Source organism: Selaginella moellendorffii, unplaced genomic scaffold (genome assembly GCF_000143415.4).
Source record: "Selaginella moellendorffii unplaced genomic scaffold, v1.0 SELMOscaffold_45, whole genome shotgun sequence".
Lineage (NCBI taxonomy): Eukaryota > Viridiplantae > Streptophyta > Lycopodiopsida > Selaginellales > Selaginellaceae > Selaginella > Selaginella moellendorffii.
The window spans coordinates 546193-569787 of NW_003314306.1; the positions used below are offsets into that span (position 1 = coordinate 546193).

The 23595-nt window shown below is 46.2% G+C and overlaps 7 protein-coding genes and 1 non-coding gene across 12 annotated transcripts; 6 read left to right on the forward strand and 2 right to left on the reverse strand.

Moving 5' to 3' along the window:
• The first annotated feature begins 6404 nt into the window (after positions 1–6404).
• LOC9656317 lies at positions 6405–7966 on the forward strand. The gene is made up of 9 exons (XM_002980512.2): positions 6405–6577; positions 6628–6687; positions 6757–6804; positions 6877–7012; positions 7083–7159; positions 7239–7328; positions 7399–7469; positions 7531–7621; positions 7690–7966. The coding sequence occupies exons 1-9, from the start codon at positions 6413–6415 to the stop codon at positions 7795–7797; spliced, it is 846 nt and encodes a 281-aa protein (XP_002980558.2). The 5' UTR covers positions 6405–6412; the 3' UTR covers positions 7798–7966.
• On the forward strand, positions 7858–7929 carry TRNAD-GUC. Its single transcript has one exon. It is a non-coding gene; the product is annotated as a tRNA-Asp (tRNA).
• Positions 7967–7968: 2 nt separating the features above from the next.
• On the forward strand, positions 7969–9186 carry LOC112350060. The gene is made up of 2 exons (XM_024685545.1): positions 7969–8359; positions 8421–9186. The coding sequence occupies exons 1-2, from the start codon at positions 8039–8041 to the stop codon at positions 9060–9062; spliced, it is 963 nt and encodes a 320-aa protein (XP_024541313.1). The 5' UTR covers positions 7969–8038; the 3' UTR covers positions 9063–9186.
• LOC112350059 (KIN14B-interacting protein At4g14310-like) lies at positions 8972–11814 on the reverse strand. 2 transcript variants are annotated; one of them, XM_024685540.1, is made up of 5 exons: positions 10481–11814; positions 9759–10420; positions 9209–9709; positions 9120–9148; positions 8972–9056 (listed from the first exon to the last, which is right to left on the reverse strand). In XM_024685540.1, coding segments are annotated over exons 1-4 (2433 nt in total). In that variant the 5' UTR covers positions 11750–11814; the 3' UTR covers positions 8972–9056; positions 9120–9147. The 2 variants fall into 2 exon arrangements, with proteins under 2 accessions (XP_024541308.1, XP_024541307.1); XM_024685539.1 differs by lacking the exons at positions 8972–9056; positions 9120–9148 and having other exon boundaries at positions 9193–9709.
• Positions 11815–11880: 66 nt separating this feature from the next.
• On the reverse strand, positions 11881–12967 carry LOC9655869 (exosome complex component CSL4). 2 transcript variants are annotated; one of them, XM_024685547.1, is made up of 6 exons: positions 12757–12960; positions 12635–12709; positions 12489–12577; positions 12330–12414; positions 12189–12270; positions 11881–12115 (listed from the first exon to the last, which is right to left on the reverse strand). In XM_024685547.1, the coding sequence occupies exons 1-6, from the start codon at positions 12916–12918 to the stop codon at positions 12024–12026; spliced, it is 585 nt and encodes a 194-aa protein (XP_024541315.1). In that variant the 5' UTR covers positions 12919–12960; the 3' UTR covers positions 11881–12023. The 2 variants fall into 2 exon arrangements, with proteins under 2 accessions (XP_024541315.1, XP_024541314.1); XM_024685546.1 differs by having other exon boundaries at positions 11881–12270; positions 12757–12967.
• Positions 12968–12987: 20 nt separating this feature from the next.
• On the forward strand, positions 12988–15620 carry LOC9656318 (N-acyl-phosphatidylethanolamine-hydrolyzing phospholipase D). 3 transcript variants are annotated; one of them, XM_024685541.1, is made up of 15 exons: positions 12988–13184; positions 13248–13361; positions 13424–13490; positions 13547–13592; positions 13640–13713; positions 13781–13856; positions 13923–13950; positions 14005–14121; positions 14180–14306; positions 14368–14493; positions 14554–14613; positions 14678–14733; positions 14785–14890; positions 14934–15167; positions 15220–15620. In XM_024685541.1, the coding sequence occupies exons 1-13, from the start codon at positions 13041–13043 to the stop codon at positions 14854–14856; spliced, it is 1107 nt and encodes a 368-aa protein (XP_024541309.1). In that variant the 5' UTR covers positions 12988–13040; the 3' UTR covers positions 14857–14890; positions 14934–15167; positions 15220–15620. The 3 variants fall into 3 exon arrangements, with proteins under 3 accessions (XP_024541309.1, XP_024541311.1, XP_024541312.1); XM_024685543.1 differs by having other exon boundaries at positions 14955–15167; XM_024685544.1 differs by having other exon boundaries at positions 14965–15167.
• Positions 15621–16876: 1256 nt separating this feature from the next.
• On the forward strand, positions 16877–21157 carry LOC112350043 (receptor-like protein 19). The gene is made up of 3 exons (XM_024685505.1): positions 16877–19031; positions 19177–19396; positions 19449–21157. Exons 1-3 carry the CDS (start codon positions 16898–16900, stop codon positions 20962–20964), a joined length of 3870 nt encoding a protein of 1289 aa, XP_024541273.1. The 5' UTR covers positions 16877–16897; the 3' UTR covers positions 20965–21157.
• Positions 21158–21962: 805 nt separating this feature from the next.
• Positions 21963–23113, forward strand: LOC9655871 (early light-induced protein 1, chloroplastic). The gene is made up of 3 exons (XM_002980515.2): positions 21963–22279; positions 22350–22457; positions 22691–23113. The coding sequence occupies exons 1-3, from the start codon at positions 22142–22144 to the stop codon at positions 23036–23038; spliced, it is 594 nt and encodes a 197-aa protein (XP_002980561.1). The 5' UTR covers positions 21963–22141; the 3' UTR covers positions 23039–23113.
• Positions 23114–23595: the final 482 nt, after the last annotated feature.

Below are 23595 nucleotides of genomic sequence, written 5' to 3' on the forward strand. Positions count from 1 at the left end.
GGAGACATGGGACACGGAAGTTGCGAGAATTGGTGGTGGCTTTGATGAAAGGTGGTGAGGAGCTTGATAAGGAAGAAAAGTGATTTTTATTCGGGGAGTCCAAATAGATAGCTCCTACTCTGTTTGGACAGGGTCGTTTCCCGACTGCAACAGAGGTGGACTTTGAGGCAGAGTGAACTCGAGCAGTCGGGGAGGCTTCTTGGGACACACAGCTGCTTTGTGATTAGGATCAGCATAGTAGAGGCAAAGATTATGAGATATTCGATGTTGCTTCTCAGTAAGACTCAACTTTCCTCTAATGAGTCGGGGAGTACCAGAAATATCCATCAGGACCGGAGCAATAGGTTTAGGACTATGCCCCGAAGACTCAAGTTGGGATTCCTGAGTCTGGGACAGAAAAACAGCAGCGCGGCGACTTTCTTGACGACGTTCAAAGAGACGATTGTCACATCGAACAGCTTTGTTGATGGCATCCGACAGGTCCTTGGGATCCTCCATGGTGAGCAACAAATCCTTGACACCGTTGTTGAGGCCGAAACGAAATTGGTCAATCAGGGCCCGCTCATCCCACTGAGTGTCCAAGGCAAGGAGCTGGAACTCTGCAGCATAGATCGAGGCAAGTTGAGACCCCTGAGAGAGACGTCTCATCTTTGTGGTAGCAGCCCGAACCCGATCCGTCTCGCCAAAACATGCTTCGAGCTTCTCTTTGAACAATTGAAGATCCATCAGCTCCGGAACCACGACCCCTTTCATGCTCCTCTCCAGAAGAGGAGAAAACCATGACAAAGCTGCACCCTCGAGCAACGTCCCAATCGCGCCGATTTGAGACTCGGGAGTGGGGTACCGCCAATGTTGAAGTGCAAAGATCAGCTCCATTTGGTTCAAAAATCCACGAAACTCCGAACGCTTGCCTGAAAATTTCACCGGGAAACTCACCTTCGGTTCAGGAACTTTGCTGGATCCTTGAGCCGAAAGTGAAGCAAGCTCCTGCTGCATGCGAAGAAGGGTCGCCTTCAGCTTGGTATTCTCAGACTGGATTTTTGCAAGGACTTCGGCAAAGAAATCAGGATGGCTTGGAAACTCCATTGGCAAGAAGAAAGAAAAGAAAGGGGGAAAAAGACAAAGGCAGTCAAATAATCAAAACGAGCTAAAAGAAAAGCAAAAAGCACAATCTGAATCAAACTGTCAAAACCCCCAACAAGATCAAGACTAGAAAATGCTAAAGACAAAGAGAAAAGCTAGTGGAAACAAAGAAGAGGCCTTAGACTAGTGTTGATTCAGATTGTGGAGAAATGGAACAAGGCTAACCTATATATACTATAGGTTGATGAAGCTCCACCACTCTTGGATCAAGGACGGCCTAAATATAGCTAAAGTCGAGGAGGCGCCACATCAATATCAGGAATGTGGCTCGAGACTCAGGAATCGGGAAGTGTCTTGAGAGTCAGGAATAGGGAAGTGTCTCGAGAGTCAGGAATAGGAAAGTGTCTCGAGAATCAGAAATGTGGTCTGCAGGTCAGGAATCCGGCGAGAGTCAGGAATGTGGCAAGAATTGGGGGATTCCTGACAATACCTTTAGGTGTTAGTCATGGGATCGGACACATGGAGCACTTGGACCAAGTGCAAAGGTTGAGTGGCACAAATACCATTCTCGAGGTTAGCAAGTCCCTAAATCCAAAGTAGGATTTCTAAAGGTTGTGAGTGAGACTCCTTTAAGTGGTTGAAGGTGTGGTTAAGTGATTAAAGTAGAATGGAAAATTTATTCACTTACAATTTGGTTATACATGTGGGTGATCTTGAGCTTGAGTTGTAGTTATTGCAGGTGGTGCCGAGTCAAACTTTTGACTTCATCTTTGGTATGGATTGGTTGCACCATAATCATGCCAAGTGTGACTTTGAAGCTTCTCCCCTTTGTTTTATACTTCCTTACATATCTTCCATTCTTTTCACTTTTATTCCTTTTTGTCCCTCTACTTTTACCTCTACTTCAATCACTTTTGTCTTCCCATTACTTCCTTTTATATTTCTGTTTTATTCCTCTCTTCCCTTTTCCGATCCCTTTGATGATCTTTGTGTTGTAATGATTGATTGCCTCATGAAAGAGTATGCCGATCTCTTTGAATTTGACTTATCATTTGGGGCCAAAATTGCAACACGTGATCCTATTTCAACTGGGGATGCTAGCCTAATCAAGGTTCATGTTCATTGTCGGTCACCCAAAGAGATCAAAATTTTACATGTAAATGTCAAGGAGATGTTGGAAAATGGAGTCATTCGAAAGTCACAGAGTTGTGTGAACCTCATATTGTGATAAAGTCTAATGAGAATATTCATTTTTGCATCGACTATCGTTTGTTAAACAAAGTGACGATCCCAGATGTGTACCCTCTTCCTCACATTGCTAATTTGTTTGATTAGTTGGGAAGAAGTTATTGGTTCACCAAGTTAGATTTTACTTTTAGTTATTGGCAAATATCGGCTAAAGAAAATATTTCTAAGATTTTTTTTTGTACACCATTTGGTTTGTATGAGTTCTTAGTGATGCCATTTCCATGATCGACTGCTGACAATAAATAATCAATATTACTTTTGATTACTTAAATCACTGAGTGGAAGTTAGTGCTCTTGCTAATGCATTTATAATTGTTATTGGATACTTCCTTCTCAATCAAGTGGTATTCCAACATTCTTGTTTTATGAAAGTGTGACATATCCCCAATTGAGACATTAAAACTTGAAATGCCTCAGCCATAAATGCGAGATCATTATCCCAAAGAATCCGTTTTAGCATTTATCATCCACAATCAGATGGTTTGGTGAAATAGCTTATTTGGACCTTCAAAAAGATGATCGCGAAGTATATGAACTTTCAACATTTGAATTAGGATGATTATTTGTCGTCTCTTCAGTTATGCATACGTTATAGGGGTGCAGAGTTCTTTTGGTATTTCACCATATCAACTCCTATATAGTCATCATCCAATACTACCAATAAAGTTGGGTTTACTTTTATGATTGCCACAAGCTGTCAATACTAGGTCGTGGGATCAATATTTGATGAGCATTCTTTCACTTATCCAAGTAGAGTTTGCTAAACATGTAGGCCACGCATAAGTGGGACAATAATAGCATTACAACTCCCATCATCATCCACCTACGGAATATAAAGTGAATGACTTGGTGTTAGTTTGTTTTTTCAATCTTACAATACATGGTTTATCTAAAGGGCTCCTTGTTCAATGGAAAGAACCGTATTGGGTGTTGTGGTAAGTATATGAGGTTGGGCATAATGTTTAGCAAGCCGATCCTCCAGAAATTTTGCATGTATAGCAATTAAAATGCTTCATACAAAGGGATCAAGAACAATTGGCACCATCTACAAATCCACTAATTCCTCTTTCTAATGTTCCTCTAGATCCTGACCCATTTACAAAAGAATTTTGATGGTTTTCTATCATTCTAAAAGGAGGGGATGATATGAGGTCCATTTATATAGCTACAATGTCATATACTAATATTAGTGTAATAGGATTTTAGTAGCTATCAAATTAGTTTCAATCCCGACCACTTGCTCCTCTATATAAGCTAGGGTTTTTAGTCTAATTAGGATGCACATTTCTGTATTCTCTTTCTCTATTCCATGCACTCATAAGTGTTCATTATTTGTACTAATAAAATTAATAATTTTTAAATTTAACTTCATCCCCAATGTATTTTTATAGATTTAAAAGATAATGTTTTGAATTTTGTTTTTGGGCCAAATTCTCTAAAATATTCTTTAGATATGTTTTTTCTCCATTTACTTACAATGTTTCATTGAATCCTTAAATGCTGACCATAGATATAACAAGTTCCTGAATAGCAAAAATAATTTTAATTATAAAGTAAAATCAAGAAAATAACTATACTAAAATGCATTATAAAGGCTTTCACAATGTATTAATCTATTTTTGTTTCTCAATATATCTTGTTTTTATAGTTAGAAATCACTTCAAACTCCACCGTATTATTTACTTTTTAATACTGTTCCTAAGTCTATATTAAATTAATAAATACATCTAATTCTCTAATTGAAATTTGTGTCATGTGTACATGTGGTACTATATTAATATTAACAAGCCTTCTTACACCATCCTCATCACCACCTCCCACTATATATATACAAATCCCTGCCACCATCTTCACCATCTCCACCACCACCATACGTGTACTAATCTCCACCCCTAGCATCTCCATTGCCACTTCCTCCTTACTACTACAAGTGGCTTTAGTATATTTATTTCTATATCCCAAGTGCTTACATTATAGTCATTACACTAATAATATCATATCCAAAGTAATCTAGGGAACTTAATCATGCAACAGCCAACCCTCTTCACAATTGTTATTGTGGTCTTTGACAATGCTTTTTTAGACTCACCAATCACAACATTCTTGTCAAAATCAATAAGTCAACTTGAACATCAATTGGAATAGATCTTTGCCAACAAATGTCTTGAATATCCTAATATAGAACTAGGTGAAACATTATAAAATTCAGAGCTTCCTTCCCCCAAGTAAGCCAATTACGGGTGATCACTTGATTGTAGGGCCCTTTTATTATCCTGACCTACAACCCTTTTGTCACTAAAGAATACTGTAATTAAAACTTCTGGTCAAGAATAATAAGATAAGAAAAGATTCTGTGAGCTGAGAAAGAGCTATTGCGATAGTAATGATGTATTGAGTTTTAGTTTGATAGAGCAATTACAATGACCTGATGCCTCTAACACTATCCCACCAAGCTGTAGCACCAGACTTCACCAACTAGATCTCCAAACCTCTATTCACTTGTCTAGGGGCATAGGGCAGGAGTGTAAGGAGAGGTAGAGATTGTGGACTACCTTTAAAGTAGTGGTGTCAGCACTAATGGAGAAAAACAAGTTATTAAGCTTTTCTTTCTCTCTATAATACATTTTATGTATGTAGTTTCAAAGATTAAAGAGGGAGAATCAGAGCATTTAGTGTTGAATCTAGCAGCATTACCTAATTGAAAGAATTAGCCCCTAAATGAGACTTTGATTCTTGTGGGGATCAAGCAATAGGAACTTGCAAGGATGGTGATGATAAGTGGTAAGATAGTGCTAGTTGTTGATATCACTGGACACATCACAAATGCCTACAACAAAATCAAAGACTAAAAGTGGTAATTTAGGAGTGCAAACTACCTCACAAGCTGCAACAAATCATACCTCATTGATATTCTTGTTGGAAAATTTGAATGTGGACAATGGAAATGATAGGGAAGGTGACCAAGGTGATTAGGTATAGGAGTTGGAGTTTAAGAAGCTCAAGGAAGAAAAAAAGAAGAGAATAAGTCAAACACTTTTTGGTGTTCTGAAGGACATGAATGCTCTTATCACTAGCAAGATTAAATTTATTGCCCTCCAGTAGAAAACAGTGATTTTGATCAAAATGGACAAAGCTGCGTTAAATGCTCAATTCTCATTGGAATTTGAGAATATGCCTAACATGATCCTTAGAGAACTAAATGGAGCAGTAGTAAGAGCAACATAATTGTGTGTTCATTAGCCTAGCTCACACTTAATTTCTTCATGTCTTGAGCATAGGTGCTATGGACAGATTCATGTTAGAATACTGCAATAATGCTTGTTGGAAATGAAAGCTATAAATGAAAAAAAAAAACTTTTATATTGGAATATTTATAAGGAACACTTCTTGAAGATCAATTCTTGTTGATGTTTGAGATATTAGAAGCACTTAGTAAGGAAATTATAACATTAGTTGATTGTTTGGTGTTTAAGTTAACTTTATAAGTTAAATACTTCTTCTCAAGAATACATAATCTCATTAGATCAAGAGAATAATAATATAGTAGCATGACTGGAGGATAAAATATAATCTGATCCATGTGGCAGCTAATTATCTTTTTTTTTTTGTGAGATTTAAAAATTCTTTGGAATTTAGGCAGGAGAATCAAGAGTGAGGCAATCTAGGGAACTTTAATGGATTCAAAGAGATCAGCAGCAAAACAAAGAGGTAGCAACAAGTTCTAGACAATAGTCCAGATCATGAGAAATCACAAAAATCTTGGGTTTGAATGATAAAAGGGTGAGGATGGAGCAATAGAGGGCCTCACTATTGCCATTTCTGTCATGGCCAAGAAGCTACTAGAAAGGTTGTGTGTAGCATCTTTTGGTGTTGCGATCTGGTGGGGAGAAATCTTGCTGCAAGAAGACCCCTGGACTGCAATTGGTGGGCCAGACAAGTTCAAGGAGAAAAAGGATTAGCTCAAGCCAGACAAGCTACACCATATGGATTAAAACTGATTTAAAACTGTTTGCCGCACCCTCCAATGGAAAACCTTTCACAAGCATTATCCTATTTAAAGGTTTGTTCAAAATGTAGGTTCATGGCTACTTCTTTGGTCTCCTCTCAATTTGCTGGGGCTCTTGTGGAGCGCGGGTGGTCTGGAAGAATTAGGTCGAAGAGATTCTCGGGCATTGTGGCCGCATCGAGGCCTGGAGATTTTGAGAGCGACGGCGAGCTCATCACCAAGCGGCTCAAGGATTTGTCGGTAATGTCAATCTTCTCTAGAAGTACTTTGAGATTGGGACGGGAATGCAGGATAGCCTATTGCTGCCTCGTGATTTCCTGAAGTCCCTTCCTCGAGATTTGCAAGTGGATGTAAGTCAGTGATCCATTTATCGAGTTGTTCCAATTGATCTTTGTTTGGCTCTTCTCTTTTGCTCACAGGTTAACGATGCAGCGTTTGCACTATCCAGAGGTCCTGTTCATCAAGAGGTGCCCCGTTTTTCTCCTCCTTTCGCTTCTCTTGTTTTGTTCTTTCTAAGACAAAGCTAAGATTTTCTTTAGTGTGGAAGCCAAGTTGGAGAGCTTCTTCAGCGGCTTTCAAAGGCGTGGGAGCGATCCGACACGGACTCGGTTGGAGAAATTGGCAAGGCTTTCACGGGTTTGGAGGGAGCAATCTCAAAGAGTGGCAATGGACCTGGTAAAGTTTTTCAACGTATACTCGTTCTCTTCCATGAGTAACTTCTCGTTTGCTTGTTTCATTCATGCAGCCTTTGGAAGGAGACTGATCAGAGCTGGGAACTACTTCAAGTCCACAGGACAATATGCTCAGGGCGAATTTCAAGATGTACGCCATCGTTTCGTTTCTTTATTTTTTGCGTGTGTGTGTGTGTGCGCGCGCTAACAATTTCTTATCAAGTTTGCAGATAGCCAAAGCTCTCTTGGCTCTTGGAGAGGCAGTGGGAGGGCGAGAAGCTCCAGAGACTGACATATCCACCATGCCCAGAGTTTTGAAGGTAAAGAAAGAAGAAGCTTTTTTGTTTTTCATAGAAGAACTAGAAACTCGTATACTTCTTCCACGACCAGTTTGGAACCTTACAAGTAGCGATCACGCCGGGCAAAGCGTTCACAGGAGCGGCCATTGCCTTGGTTTTCGGGTATGATTTTTGGTTTCTTCTTCACTATCAAAACAAGCCTCCTTTTTTCTATTTTATGAAGGTTTTTATCATGGCAGCTTGCCGCGGCTGTCAAAAACATTCCAGAGTCTTCCCTGAGCTACGCAAACGACAATGCTCTAATGGTTGCGGCTGTAAGTCTTTAAAAAAACTTTCCTCGCTTCTCATAGCTCGATTTGCTTTGTTTCTTCCATTTTTCCAGTCTTTGCGGGGAACTCTGCTTGCGATGGCCTATTCATGTGCTGGTCTCAGTGCATTCTCCACTGTCGGCTTACTCGTCCTTGGCTTCCAGGCCAAGAACAAAGAATAGAGCTATACTATGAGCAAAGGAAGGATCTCTACAATTCAATGTGACCTTTGAACATCACTTGTCGTTGTAGTATAGTGGTAAGTATTTCCGCCTGTCACGCGGACGACCCGGGTTCGATCCCCGGCAACGGCGACATCTTTTTGCTAAAATCATACTAGTTCTTTTTTTTCTTTGTGGTGTTCTTGAGTCTCGGCCTTTCGTTTTCGCGGATAAAGCTCCATAATTTTCTTCTTTTCATTTCATGCTTGGAAGAATTGTAGCAGCGCAGAGGCCCATCTCGATTTGCAGCAATGCGAGGTATGATGAGGAAGAAAGGACGAGCGTGTGGGATTCTTCCAATGTCAAGAGCGTGAGGCATAGAAACAGGGTGAGATTCATCAAAGAGAGCACTTGGAACACCCAAAATGGCTACTCCAATCGGAGAAGTAAATTCCATGACAATGAAGAGCGCAGCAAGAGATGGGAGTTTCCTCGAGATCAAGAAGATGAAGATTTCGATGATTATGATGAAGAGGAGGACGATGAAGAGGAAGAGGATGAAGACCAAATAGATTTTAGAGCAGTAAGTTAAGAACAAAGATTTTTCGTTTTTCGAGATTTTGATGCTATGGTTTTGATCTTAGGTGCTTGGTCTGTTTGGAATTGGACTACCAGTGGCGTTCATAGCAGTTCCATGGCTGATCAATCACCCCATGGCTCTCACAATGGTTCTTGCTCTACCTCCACTGGTCCAGCGGGCTTTCAGATTTGCTGTGGACGTGACGAGCTCGTTCTCAAGATCTCGATCCAGATTTCGAGAAAGATATCGATCGAGGTTTGCAGGTCCTGCGCGTCGCCGCTATCAAAGATCGAGGACTATGGATCGAGACGAAGAAATGGATCCAAGACATGGAAATGGAGGGATGGATCGAAGATATAGAGATGGAGAGCGATCTCAGAGCTATAGAACATATAAAAGAGGTGGTAAAGAGGTGGATCTGGATAGCACGTATACCAGCGATCGAAGAACTAGAGGTGGCGATACGAGCGACGATGAGATTGGTGGTGTTAGCTCCTGGGACATCTCGAACGAGAGCAAGGAAGAACAGGGAAGTATGGAGGGATGGATTGAGCTGGAAAATGATAGAAAACTGCAATTTCGACGTACCAGAAGAGTAGCAAAAGCACGGATGCGAAGGCTCCAAAGGAGGAAGGACATTTCCTTGTTCTGGAGATTTTTTCTATCAGCTTTTCCTTTCTTGCGGTCGTGGGGAGGATTCCTGTAGCATACAAGCAAAACTTATTAGCATGGCTACACAGAGCTTGAATCGAGAGAAACTTACTTGTGAATAAGCATACGAGTAGAAGAAATCTGTGAGCACTCAAAAGTAAAAAACGGAGTCAAGGCAAGATGGAAACGTTATCGAGTTACCATGAGAGATTCCACAGGGGTGTTGTCGGCCAATATTGCCAGCACGCAGGCCGGTCCCTGGAGATGAGCAGCACCTTGGAACCCGAGTAGTCGAAAGTTGGACAGTACAAATCATCGCTGCCAATGACTGCCGGTCCGCAAGCTCCGCCAGTCGATGCATCGAACACGAACAAGCCGTTCCCGTTGACAGCCATGACCGAGCTTTTGTCTCCCCAAACTTGAGATATTTGCGTGTGTAGATGATGAGAAGAAGCCGACTTTGGAAGCGTGTAGAGCATCATTGGCTGGCCTTTGCGTATAGACCATTGCTGGATGGTACACTGCGACTTAATCGTGCCTGCCGCGTAGACTGCTTCGCCGTGAGCGTACAGGGAGTGAACGTCCTGACCAAGCGTTGGAATCTTCACAGCGACTCCTGAAGGGACCCGAAAGTCGAGGATGCTCACAGCTTCTTGAGTCGCAACGACTCCGACGATTCCATCAATGTTCTTAGAGTTAATCCTGTGGAAGTGTCAGAACGAATCGATAATAGACATCAGAAAGTACGTACCTTTGTCTGACGCCGCCATTGCACTCACCATCGATGTTGTATATGTGAACAGCTCGAGGAGCATTGCCGGCTAAATCGATGGTGTGGACACACTGAGCTTCTGCATTGGACACGTCCCATGCAGTGACGACTTTATCTTCCACGGCGATTAGAGTACCCCTGCTCCTCCACTGTAGCGGCGAACTGTAGCTCATAGTTGATGACAGGCATCTCTTTGAATCCCAATTCATGACACGATCACCATCTCGAATGTCGTAGAGCGTAAGTGTCTTCAGCCCACTGCCTCCACAAGCTATGAGAGGACCACAAGGTGTGTACCACCATAAAGGGAACTCCAGCTCTCCCTTGGACTCGGAAAACCTGTGGCCTTGAGTGGAGCCTGATCCCAGGGACGAGGTATCCTTTGAAGAGCGTCTAGATTCTGGACTCGAGCTTCTGTTGCTATGGGGTGTCGTCGGCCAAGATGGGGTCTCGGAACGATACGCAGCTACAGTTTTATCGTAGAAGTTCCACGAACAAAATGCCGGATCAACTGCAGTGCCAGCAGAAGCTGCCACTACGTATTTACACGAGCGACCATCCATTCCTGCGGCTCTGATAAGCCAGCAATCTCGCCAAGTCGAAGGGACTAGTTCTTCGGGTAGTTTGTACTGAGATTTCTCCTGCAAATCAAAAAAATCTGAAGCTGTTAGAAAAACCTTTGAATATAAACAACAGCTTACCTCCATATTAGCAACATCGTAGAACGAGCAGCTACCATCATCGTGTGCCAAAAGCATTCCCTCTGCTTCGTAGACAAACCATCCCGCCAGCACAGATTTACTTCCGAGCTGACAAAGTTCCGGCTCCGTGTCGTCTACTGGCAGTTCCAAAGCAGAAACATTCACCGCGGGTACCGCATTCTCCTGGTCCTCGGTAACATCTTCCGACAGGACTTCATCACATTCAAGACCCACCAGAGCCTCAAAAGCCACGTCCGAGGCAGACGTGTTTGCGCTTTTGTAGCTGCCGGAGGAGCGATTGTCACTTAGTGAATGCCGTCGCCTCTTCTCCGAAGTCCCAGTACGTATAGTAGAAGCCACGCAGCTCTTTTCCACACTACTGTCGTTCCCACAACGGAGCAAGGGCAGTGCTTTCAATTCTATGGACGTGGAAGGGACCTTTGCAGCTTGAGAGCACTTCAAGGAAGCCAGAAACTCGTCGGCAACCGTCAGCAAACTCTCGTGCACGGACACCGTGTTGGATTTCCTGCCCTCCGAGTCTGACTTCTCCTCCAAAGTAACTATCGTAGATTCCTGGGAAAGCCCACAACTCGTCGTGAGCTCCCTCCTCCCTCCCTCGATTCCACGGGACACAATTACCTTCTCAATGTTGGAAATCTTGCTCTGGATATCTGTGAGAACCTGGTTGCTCATAGGATGACTCGCGTGAAGGAGCTGCTTTGTATCTCTGAGCTCGCTCGCCAACTGCGTGACTCGATCTTCCAGCAACGAAAGCCTTGTGTGTAGCTCGACTGAGAAGAGACCACCTCCACCTTCCTGCTTGTGAGATTCTTCCTTCACTACTTCTCCTTGTAGTCCAGTCTCTGGAGAAAACTGCTTAGGCTCACCGCTGCTGCTCACAGTGCTACCAGTCTCCTCTTTCGTTGTGCTTCCCACACTCTCTGGCTTCACACACTTCCCTACTGGCGCTGGCTTCTTCCCCGAGGATGTCTGGCAGTGCACTGGAGCTGGAGAGATTGACCTTTCCTGTGGACCCTTTCCCGCCCGGAGCTTGAGCAAATCGATTGTCTTCTTCCCGGGCACCACTTTCTCCTGCGATGACGCCGCCTTCCCGGCGCGGAGCTTGAGCAGATCGATCGTCTTCCTCCCTGACCCTGGCTTCTGCGATTCGATGGGAGGGGGAGAAACCCCAATCAGCTCATCCGGATGAGGAGCAATCGCCTTGCCGCTCCCTCCGCCCCGCCCTTTCTTCCTCACGATCTGCTGCATTTCCAATCGCCTGGAGCGCGATTGGAATCTCGATCTATGCTAGGACACTACCTGCGTACCACAATGCCGATTCGGCCACCGCGGAGAAACCCTGGAGAGCCGATAGAACCCTAGAAAAGAGAATGTGGTACTAGCTGAGAAAATGGCGGGATAGCGTTTGTAAAGAAGCGGGAAAGTTAATGTCATCCAACGGCTGATATTCCCACACCTGGATGGACGGTGACCCGGACACGGCATATCCCTTTGTGTGATTAGAAATATTCGATCACTCGTTTTAAGTGACCACCTTCGCGACCTTGCGTGGTTCTCTTTGGTTCGTTAAAGGACATTGCATTTCTTGCCAGCTTACGGCAACCATTGTAGCACCTGGAAGAACACACAGAGAAAAAAAATCGAATCGCAAAACTTTTGGTAGAAACGAGGAAGAACTTTGGCATGCCAGCGACGCTCACAGCCGAAACTACGCCAAGTTCGTTCTTTGCAGTGGAAAGATAGTAAGCGCGAGAGTCTCCGAGCGAGATCTGGGAAAAAATCGAGAGAAAACGATCGATCGAACAGTGAAGTGACGAGTTTTAGTTACCACTTCCGCTCGAATGATGTCTCCAGGCCGGAACGAAGAATGCATGTCTACTTTGTCGATCTCAGTGAGCCTTACATCCTGTTGTCTTCGCAGAGAGAGAAAATAAAAACCATACAAGTTTGAAGAACATCACGAGAACTTGGAAAGAAATCCTGGTACCTGACTATGCCCGTGAATTTCTCCTTCACGGCCCTTGGCCCGACGCAAACGATATCCGCCGAAGCCATTCGTGCCTGGACTTTCGTGATCTACAATCGCAACAAGCAAAAGAAAAGAAATATCAAAGGAGTTCCATAAATTTCTACCTTGGCAGTGACTGTCGATCCAGCTTCTGGCACTGCGTCCCTCTCCTTCTCCCTGCGAATCTCGATCGTAGGCCTCTGGAAAGATCTCAGCAGAAATTTCTTCCAGCAAATTCGCCCATTACCAGATCATCCGAGCCTTGTTTCGCCTCGATCAAATGCCGGATCCCGACGAGCGAGGCGTAAATCTTACCGTCGTGGCAGTAGGAGCCTCTGCCGGCATTGAATTCGGACGCCAGGCCAAGCAGCTCGCCCGGCGTCCGGAGATCGTCTTCCCGCTTCGCCATAGCCACGAAGAACCCTAAACCCCTAGTTATTAACTACGGATAATAAACCAACATTAAAGGCCGAATTTTGCTGATAAAGACATGATAGAACCTCCTTAGAATGACTGACTGACAAGAACACAATGGGAGAAGAAGGGAATACCGATGGCGCTCGCGACGGCAGCTCGCGCGATCATCACCTCGCGAGGGGGAAGGGATTCTGGAATCCATGGCCATCGTTTGGATTCGAGGGGAATGCGCGAGAGGCGATCGTCATGATGCTCAGGGCAAGGCCGCCTTTCTTTTCTTTCAATCGATCGATCATTCTTTCCTCGTCTATTCCCCTCCAGGATTTCGATCGCAAGCGCTGCCAAGTGACCGCCGAGGTGCGCGCGAGATTGGGACTGCGGCCGCTCAGCACAGATCTGGCGAGCATTCGCAGCCCGCCAGAGGAATCGGCCCAGGTATTTCTTGGCAGGATTTGGGAGCCAAGAAGCGTGATTTCTTGGGAAATTTTCTATGGCAGGTGACATGGATCGGCCACGCGACATTCCTCGTCCAGTTCGATCGTCTCAACATCCTCACGGATCCAGGTGAGCTGCGATTTCGCTGCTCTTGCCAGAGATTTAACCCAGCGAGAGTTTTCCAGTGTGGTCGGAGCGCTGCTCTCCCTCGAGCATCATTGGGCCGAAACGGTAGTAACAAATTTCTTTGTCCTTCTTTACCTTGTGTGGTGTTGCAGTGTGATGCCTGTTCCGTTCCCAATAAAGGAGCTACCTCCCATCGACGTGGTCATTATATCTCACAACCATTACGGTACTCTCGAACATCTCGATCGATTTGTTTCTTTTCCTAGCGTTCTCAAGCGAACTTCTTTGAACAGACCATCTAGACGAGACAACCGTCAGAGCTCTAGGAAACACGCCTCTCTATCTTGTCCCGCTCGGAATAAAAAAATGGTAAGATCTAGCTTGCGTGTAAAGAAATAGTTTTTTTTCTCAGTGATGGTTTACTGTTGTGACCAGGTTTAACGGAATCGGAATCACAAACGTGGTATGTTTCTCGATCGTTTGTAATTCTCGGGATCCTCTCGTTTGATCATCACAGGTGGAATTGGACTGGTGGGAAGAACATAAAATACCGTACAGCGGTTCTAAAGTTCTCAAGGCGGTATGCACGCCTTGCCAACATTTTTCTGGTCGTGGTATATTTGATCGAAACAAGGTTAGAAAGAACTTAAGTCAGAGCTTTGTAATTATCCTGTTCACCCGTTGCAATGCAGACGCTCTGGTGTTCTTGGGTCATGGAAGCAGACAAGAGGAAGTTCTACTTCGCCGGTGATACGGGGTTTTGCACTGTTCCTCGGCATAGCGACCACAATGGTGGCGTTCCAGAAACAGGCACAGGAGGTGGCTAAGTTCTTTCTTTATATTCTTTTCCTCTGTAACGTGCGCTGACTTGACATTGCAGCTCAATTGTCTGTTTGTCCCGCATTTGAAGAGATTGGAAAACGCTATGGACCGTTTGACTTCGCATTCATTCCAATCGGAGCTTACAGCCCTCGCTACTTCATGAGTCCTATCCACTGCTCTCCAGGTAAATCACCAACCAGGATCCGATTGCATATATGTCTTATATATCGATCAACGTTGACAGAGGATGCCGTGGCCATCCACCGAATCGTCAGATCCAAGCTATCAATTGCGATGCACTGGGGTCAGTCTTTTCCGATTCTTCTTTTTATTTTCTTTGGCCTGTTGTGAATTAAACTTGATCGCAGGAACGTTTGTTCTGACGGACGAGCCGCTGCTGGAACCGCCTGCGAGATTGCAGAAGGTCTGTTTCGTGTGAAGTTCTTTTCTCATGTCGTCGGTCTGTTCTGTCCAGGAGCTGGAGAGGTTGAAGATAGACGCGTCCGCATTTATCACAATGAAGCACGGCGAGACAAAGTGTATATGAAGTGAATGCCACCTTACAAAGTACTACTGATTCGGTGAGCCGCTCTTTATGATTCTATTTCATACGATTTGTATTAGGTGGATAAGTTTCCCGTGAAGCTCTTTACAGTGAGGCGTTACAGGCGCTTGACTTTAGATTCGTGAGAGACATCTATGGGACTAGTTTGTCTCCGGATTCGGTGAACTACTTCTATCATTAAGTCTGGAGATTTTCATTTGGAGCTCTCTACTAGTGAACTATCTGCAGTGAGTATGATTTACGCGATCCTTCTCTCGTGTGCCATCATCTCCTCGTTCACGACGATTTCTCAGGTACCACTTTCCCTCTCTTAACTTCCAAGTTCTCGAATCGTCTCTTTTCCAGGCATGCTCGAAGAAGACCATCATCTTCTACGGACAAAACGTACGCTACCCAGCAAACTCGTCCCAAACCTCCGGGCAGCAAACACTGGGAGGAGGATGCCTCGACCTCCCTCCTTACAACCCCGGCTACGCCTCGCTTCTCAGGCAAAAGCTCACGCTTGGGCCGGAGTATAACTCCCCCCAAGTTGGAATGGACTACGGCGGCTACGTTGCGAGCGGAGCCAGCGTCGCGTTTGGAACCGGCCAGTTTGTTCTCGACAACCATCCTTTGTTCGTGGGGACTCTTGCCTACAAGAGGCGAAGGGACATCTCGGAGAAAACCATAGCTTTCTCCGTCCGGGTTTATGGCAACGAGAGCTTCCATGGATTTGGAAATGGTACCAGCGTCACTGTTGCTTCGTACTACTATGGTCTCAACCTCGTCTTTAGATTTGTGATAGATATCTTTAGAAGCGAGTCGTGCATCCTCTAAACAAAAATGCTTTGTTACCTCTCGTTAGAACTTACTTGGTGGAAAGCATAAAGTGTAAACGACTGATTTTTTATATGATCTTCGCTTTGTGTGTCACAACTTGAAATCTTGCAAAGAATATAAGCGTGAGCCATTGATGATTTTCAAATTTATTGGAGTCCCCTTTGTTCTTGAGTTTTGTTACCCAGAAACCTGGAAGAGTAAGTTAAGAAAATCTGGAAAGAGAGACAAATAAAACTTGTACCTATCAGCATTTTCTTGCTCAATCCTTGTCTCGTTTTCTGTTCTTTCTCCTTCAAACGAGCCGTGATATTTGTTCTTGAGTTTTGTTTCCCAAAATCCTGCAAGACTAAGTTAAAAAAAATTCTGGAAAGCCTTGCTATAAACCTGTTCGTCTTGTCAGGAAGGATTTTCTTGCTCGATCCTTGTCTCTTTTCGTGTTCTTTCTCCTTCAAACGAGCCGTGATATTTTTCGCTTTCTCATCCCAGAGCCTGCAAATGCGTTTCTCTCAATCCAAAACCTTCCAAGAAACAAATCAGTCCACTAAGTAGCACACACTTTGTGCACGAACTGACCAAAAAAACCTCACTCGACATAAAGCCTGTGACCACGAGAAAACTTTTAACTTACTTTCCACGACGGACGTGTGAAGCTCCCGAAACAAGTACTCCAAACGCATGCCTATCAGTAACAAAAGCATTCCTCACCTAAGAAATCCCAAGCGCCATTTAAGTCTCCAAAATCCACGTACCTGGTCTGTGGGAAGCAATGGAGCTCAGCTCGTACCAACTCTTCTTTCTCGCAACCGGTTTCTTCCTCATGCTCGTCTCCGTCGAATCCCAGTCCCAATCCGAGAGCGCGACTTGCAAGGAGCAAGAGATGCTCCTCCTCGTCAACTTCAAGGCCGGCTTCACTGACAGCCAAAACATGCTGGTACACTGGAATCAGAACAACACAAACTGCTGCAAATGGAATGGAATTACCTGCGATAGGTACGTACTTCCTTTTCCCCAGTAGAAAAGATATAACCATCGTCTCACCACCTCGCGGTTCTCAAACAGCCACGGGAACGTTATTTCCATCGACTGGGGCTTCTCCAACTACAACATCGCGGCCAAGTCGAGAGCTCGCGTAAATGTATTCGTGACGTACCTTCCACAGCTGGAGTACCTTCGTTATCTCGATCTCTCCACGGTCCAGCTCTCCATGGCCATTCCTCCGGAGATAGGCTCCATGATGGGTCTCGAGGCTCTTTCGCTGGCGGGGAGCTCACTTATGGGACAGTTGCCGACGAACATCAGCAACCTCGTTAGCCTGCGGCATTTGGACCTGTCGAGCAATCCCCTCGGCATAAGAATCCCCACAAGCTTGTGTGACTTACAGAACCTTGAGCACCTCTCGCTCAATCACTCCCAGTTTCACGGTGCCGTTCCGCAGTGCTTCGGCACCGCAATGCCGAACCTGACGTTCCTGGATATGTCAGCCAACAATCTCTTAGGAGTGCCATCGTTTGCAAACTTGACGCAGCTGAAGTACCTGAACTTGAGCAGCAACATCTTCAGCAGCAAACTCCTGAGAAGTATCTGCGACGCCACCAGTCTCGAGCAGCTCGACTTGTCCAGGTCCATGAGCTTGAGTGCCACACTTCCAGACTGCTTCTTCGATCTCACCGCGCTCAAGTATCTGGACCTGTCAGGAAACATGCTCATGGGCTCAATATCGGACTCCATTGGAAACTTCAAACGTCTCACTTACCTCAGTCTCGACGGGAATCAGTTCACCGGTGGAATACCGTATGGAATCAGCGACCTTTCCAGTCTCGTCATTCTTGACATGGTGGACATGTTTGACGAAAATGCAAGAACTTCCATCCCTTCGTTTCTTGGAGAGCTCACCAATCTTCGAGTTCTTCGGCTCAGTGGTCGTGCATGGCGAGGTGCCATTCCCAGCAGTAGCATCCAGAACCTCACCAGCCTGCAGGAGATGATAATTACGACCGCACCTTATATTAATGGGCCGCTTCCTTCCGAGCTTGCTGGTCTCACCACCTTACAGACGCTGATAATCACCGGTACAACTGTCTGGGGTAGCATTCCCTCCGAGCTCGGGAACCTTCCGCAGCTGCGAGTTCTCGACCTCTCAAGCAACATGCTGTCAGGTAGCATTCCTCGGAACCTTGGGAGACTTCAGACGCTTCGGGAGCTCCAACTGGCATCAAACAATCTTAGTGGAAGCATTCCCTGGGAGCTTGGAAGTATTCGCAGAGCTTACCTTGTGAACCTGTCAAACAACTCTTTGTCCGGCCAGATTCCCGACTCGCTGGCAAACATCGCCCCATCAGGAAGTATTGATCTCTCCAACAATCTCTTCACGGGCAGATTCCCAACAGCTCTCTGCCGCCTGGAGAACGTGAAGCTTAGTAACAACAAGCTTGAAGTACTTGACGGATGGCCATCAATGACTGAAAGGCTCGAGGTGTTGGACATCTCCAACAACAATCTCAGCGGGCCGATACCAAGCTGGCTGTCTCAGCAAAGTGCCTTGGACACGCTGGATTTGTCGCAGAACAACCTCTCTGGAGACGTTCCATCCTGGATAAGCACAGCGACGCGGTTAACGTCACTTAATCTGTCACACAACCAGCTTACCAACGAGCTCCAGTATCTGCCGATGATCAACAGCGTCGACTTGCATGCCAACCAGCTCAACGGGTCCTTCACCTTCGACTTCTATCCCGACTCTCTCGAGCGTAGCTTTCTCTTCTATTTGGACTTGTCGGAGAATCAGCTGTCTGGAGCCTTGCCCGCTAGCCTTCCAACGACGACGGGAAGTCACGAGGTATACTCGTATCTTTCCTTTCTGTCGCTCGCCAGCAACAGTCTAACCGGAACTATTCCTTCCGCCTTGTGGTCGAACCTGTCGAGCCTCACTGCTGTAGACTTCTCCAACAATCACTTCTCCGGAGAAATCCCGACGGAGCTAGCAGGCCTGGTAGGACTGACGAGTCTCAACCTGTCTCGCAATGATCTCTCCGGAGAAATCCCAACGAGCATCTCCAACGGCAACGCACTCCAGCTGATTGATCTCAGCAGGAACACACTGAACGGGACGATCCCTCCGGAGATTGGTGACCTGTATATGCTCGAGATGCTGGATCTCTCGTACAACCAACTTTCCGGAAGCATCCCGACCGCACTGGACGACCTTCTCTCGCTCGCGGCTTTTAACGTGTCGGCCAACAATCTCACCGGAGCTATTCCTCAAGCCGGGGGCATCCACAAGTTCCCAGCTTCCAGCTTTGCCATGAATCCTGGCCTGTGTGGAACACCTCTGCCACCCTGTTAGGCGTACTGGAAGTGTCGGTCGCCTACTAAAAGTCCCTCCATGTCATAAGTCGAGCATTCTTTACCTGCACGTAATCCACGCATCGTTTCAGATTATATAAAGTTCCCCCACGTACCTGGTGTGTTCTTCACCGTAATAAATTGCTGTGCCCAGGATGAAAGGGACTCCAGGTTGCCACAAGATGCTTGGCCGACTCATTCTCCTGCTCGCTCTTTTCACCACCGTGTCACAATCTTGCGACCCCGAGGATGCTCGAGCACTTATAAGTTTTAAGTCCGGTTTCGTCGACACTGCTGCCTCCCTGTTCTCGTGGAATAACGTCACTGACTGCTGCGGATGGAGCTGGATTACGTGCAACAGGTAACCTTCGAACTTTATTTCTCTGTCCTTCTGAAGTCCCGTTTCTCTGTAGTGCTGGACGTGTCAACACCCTCAACTTAAGCTCTATAGCCATGTTCTTGAGCAACCAGCAAGGCCTGTCCGTCATCGCAAACACCATACCGCAGCTCACACAACTGGAATCCCTGGACCTGTCCAACCTCAACGTCTCCAGTCCGATTCCCCAAGCCTTGAGTTCCCTGCCCAACCTCAAGCTTCTCGCTATGAGCAACTGCAGCCTCTTCGGCCAAGTAGCAAGCTCTCTCTCCGAGCTTCCTCCCGGTCTGACGTACCTCGACATCTCGTACAACCTCTTCGACGATGGCGATCCGGAAAGCATCACCACGCTCTGCAACCTCCGCAGCCTCGAGCACCTCTTCATGGCGGGACTCCCCGGCTTGATGCCCTTCATCCCGTCGTGCATATCCCAGTTGTCCAACCTCACCACGCTGGACTTCTCCTCCAATTCCCTCTCGCAGAGTTTCCCCCAGGAGCTGTCCAACCTCACGAAGATCACACGCCTGGACCTCAGCAACAACTACTTCTGGGGAAGCCTCGAGCCGCTATGCTCTTTGAGTGAAGTAACTTACGTCAACCTGGAGCTCGGCTTTGATCCCACGAACAGCACCACCACTGCTGCTAGTCTGCCCGACTGCATTGGAAACCTCTCCAAGCTCACGGAGCTCCGCCTCTCAAACTGTTACCTCGTCGGGGAGATCCCATCTTCAATCGGCCAGCTTTCACAGCTTCGCTACCTCGGCCTGGACGGCAACTCCTTCACGACCAGGATCCCGGACTCTCTCGGCAACCTCACGAACTTGGAAACTCTTGTTCTCAACAGGGACTCCACCGGCGGCGGCTCCATCTACGGTGACATCCCGGACTCTCTCGGCAACCTCGTCAACCTCAAGGACTTCGAGCTCTCCAGCGCTCAAGGCGTCACCGGACAGATCCCCGAGAGCTTCCAAAACTTTGAGAGCATCGAGACGCTCGTCCTTAGCAACCTTGGCATCGGTGGCCGGATTCGCGAGAGCCTCTTCCAGAGATTCTCCAAGCTCGAGTTCCTGGACCTGTCCCAGAATTTTCTCATCGGCGCGATACCATCGTCGCTAGGCGCCATGGCTTCCCTCGAGGAGATCTATCTCTACAGCAACAACCTCAACGGCTCCATCCCCGACGCCATCGCCAATCTCACCCGCCTCGCGACGCTGGATCTCTCCAGCAATCACCTCGATGGCCAAATCCCCGGCCCAGCGATCGCGCAGCTCACGGGGTTGCAAGTGATGGATCTCTCCGCGAACGATCTCACCGGAAATATTCCATCGGAGCTCGCGGATCTCGGCCAGCTCGCGACGCTCGATCTGTCCTGGAACCAGCTCTCCGGAGTGATCCCGCCCGAAATCCACGATCTCTCATCGCTGGAGTACTTCAGCGTCGCGAACAACAATCTCTCCGGCCCCATCCCGGCGGAGCTCGGGAGCTTCGATGCCTCGTCCTTCGAGGACAATGCCGGACTGTGTGGATTCCCGCTAGATCCGTGCTCCAGCTAGAGATGATCCCGGCCAGAGATGGAGAATAACCAGCATAGCATCGGCGCTTACCGCTCGCTCAGCGCTTCTTTCTTCCAAGAACCCTAGAAATAGAATCAATCCTTGTCCGCCGCCTAAAACATTTTTGCTCTGCGACTCCTCCATAATCTTTGATGCATACATTTCGTGGATGAAGGCATAGCGTGCGATCAATCGCCCTAAAGCCTCTGCCTTCGTACTAGCATTGGAGAATCAGGCGCATTATAGTGATGCTATATTTCAAAAGAGGAGCTTATATAGACCAACAAGATGATCCATCACTTCTGGAGCATGGAGTATGGAGGTTATAGTTTGAAGATTGCATGGAGCGTGGAGTAGGACATCGAAGGCCAAGATCAGGAAGACATGGACGACGTCATGACAATGGCAATCTTCTAGCATTTTAAAATCTTTTGGTCTCATGCTTTATAGTGAACACTCCAAGACCGTAAACAGTATATGAGCTTTTGCAAGACCATAAACAGTATATGAATGAATGAATATAGTGCTCACAATGGATTGATTCAAGTATGTTGCCTCAATTATCTGAAACTTGATGGATGTCTGTCTCTAATAAATACGATAATCTTTCTTTTATAGTGGTTTAGACAAAACTCAATCAGCCAGATGCATTGTACATTATGATGGTGATGGCTTCAGTGAAGCCAAAGAATTAACTTAGAAAAGCCTAGTATAATTCAAACATTACCATGATCCACTCACTTTCTCACTTTCTGCTCAAAAGATCTTTGATCTTAGGTTTGCTACTCAAAATATCTGTAGCATACATGGCAAACTGCTGCTGAAAAACCTCTATTAACTATTACGACTTATCGTTATCACCACCCATGTAGGAATCAAAAGACTGCAACCTTCTCACGGGCAGCCCTAGTGGTTGCGTAGAGCTCATTCCTAACAGGTGTTGAGAAACTTCTAGAGATGCCTTCGACGTGGAGCAGCCTCGGCCTCCAAGAAGCATTTGAAATACAAGAGTCACCCTGAAGTCATTCCTCAGGGTTTGGCTGTGATATCTTCATTGAAACCTCAGGCAGCAGCTTGCTTGCTCTATTGCTTGGCTCACATTCATCTCCCTGTTTACTGTTCACTCTCGGCTAGAGAAATTTCTTCTGTAGTGTGTAGATTTGATACAAGCGCGACAATGGCATCTGCGCTTCTCTCATCATCGTCTTCGTCTGCAGTCGTGTTGAAGCAGCAGCATCTGGTTCTGTCCAGGCATGGATCCAGTTCCATTGTCTCGTACAGAAGGATTCACCCTCTTGTGTGCAGAGCAACCAAGGTAAAACCAAAGGAGTCTTTGGGCACTTGTTCTAAACATCAGCCTGGCCTTTTGCTTTTGTTTTTCGCAGGAAGGAGATTCAGATCAGGCAGCAGCAACATCACCAGTTGAGAAGAAGGTTGCAGCAGCAAGTCCTGTGACTCCAATCCAGACTCCTCCTCAGCCGAAGAAGCCTGAGGTACTACATCTGCTTCTCTAGAACGGCCATTGCTTAGAATCCTTCTTCATGGTTGTCTTTTGTCTTTTGTTGGTTGTCCCGCATTTTGTTCTTATTTGCCTCGGACTTCTCTCATTCTCTCAGGTTTGCAGGCTCCAGATCCATAAATCATTTCCCTCTTCATTTCTATAGATTCATCTGCTTTGCTCTTCAGATCTCAAAGCTAAGATTCCTTTGTTGGTTTCGTCTTTCAGGCAAGCTTCTCGGACCTGTTTGCGTTCTCTGGACCAGTGCCTGAGGCAGTAAATGGAAGACTGGCCATGCTCGGCTTCACCGCCGCCCTCGGTGTTGAGCTTGCTTCCGGGAGGGGCTTGCTTGGCCAACTCGACAATGGTGGAAGCAGCTATTTCGTTGGAGCAGCCTTGCTCTTCACGCTGGCTTCGTTGGTGCCTCTCTTCCAAGGAGTGAGTATCGAGAAAGCTTCTGGTGGCATTGGAGGAGTCTTCACTTCCAAAGCTGAGAGATGGAACGGTAGAGCGGCCATGCTTGGACTTGTGGCCTTGGGCATCACGGAGTTTGTCAAAGGAAGCCCCCTTATATAAGAAACCTCTTCGCTATGTAGATGAGATGAGCTCTCACAGAAATCACATGATTAAATGAGAGGGAATTTTATTCAAGACCTGGCTTCTGTATAAAGTATGGATCAAACAAGTCTGCATGGCCTGCACAAAATCACTTGCCAGTCTACCAAATCAAATCAAGGAATGCAACTTCAACACAGCCCCTAATTCTTGCTACTCCAGCTAGTCTTGTAAACTTTTTCAGTGCTATGGAAGTCCACGATGGCGTACCTATGAATCAATATGGACCACGAGCCACAAGTGAAGCAGATCCACCGTGAACATAACAACCATAGACTGGTGAGTCGTCGTGGAGCCATACGAGGATGGGAAGCTCTACTTGGAGATGGAGAAGTGTGAAAACTCCTCCTCAAGTCTAAAATTTCACACATGCATAGTTATGCCTCAATAGAGTTATAGTTGCAGGTGGAGATCTTGCGATCTTTAATGATGAATTGAACACCTTCTTTGTTCTTGAACGTCTGAAAGCCCACCTGTAGTGTGGATGATAAAATACATCCTCTCATATTTGAGATTGA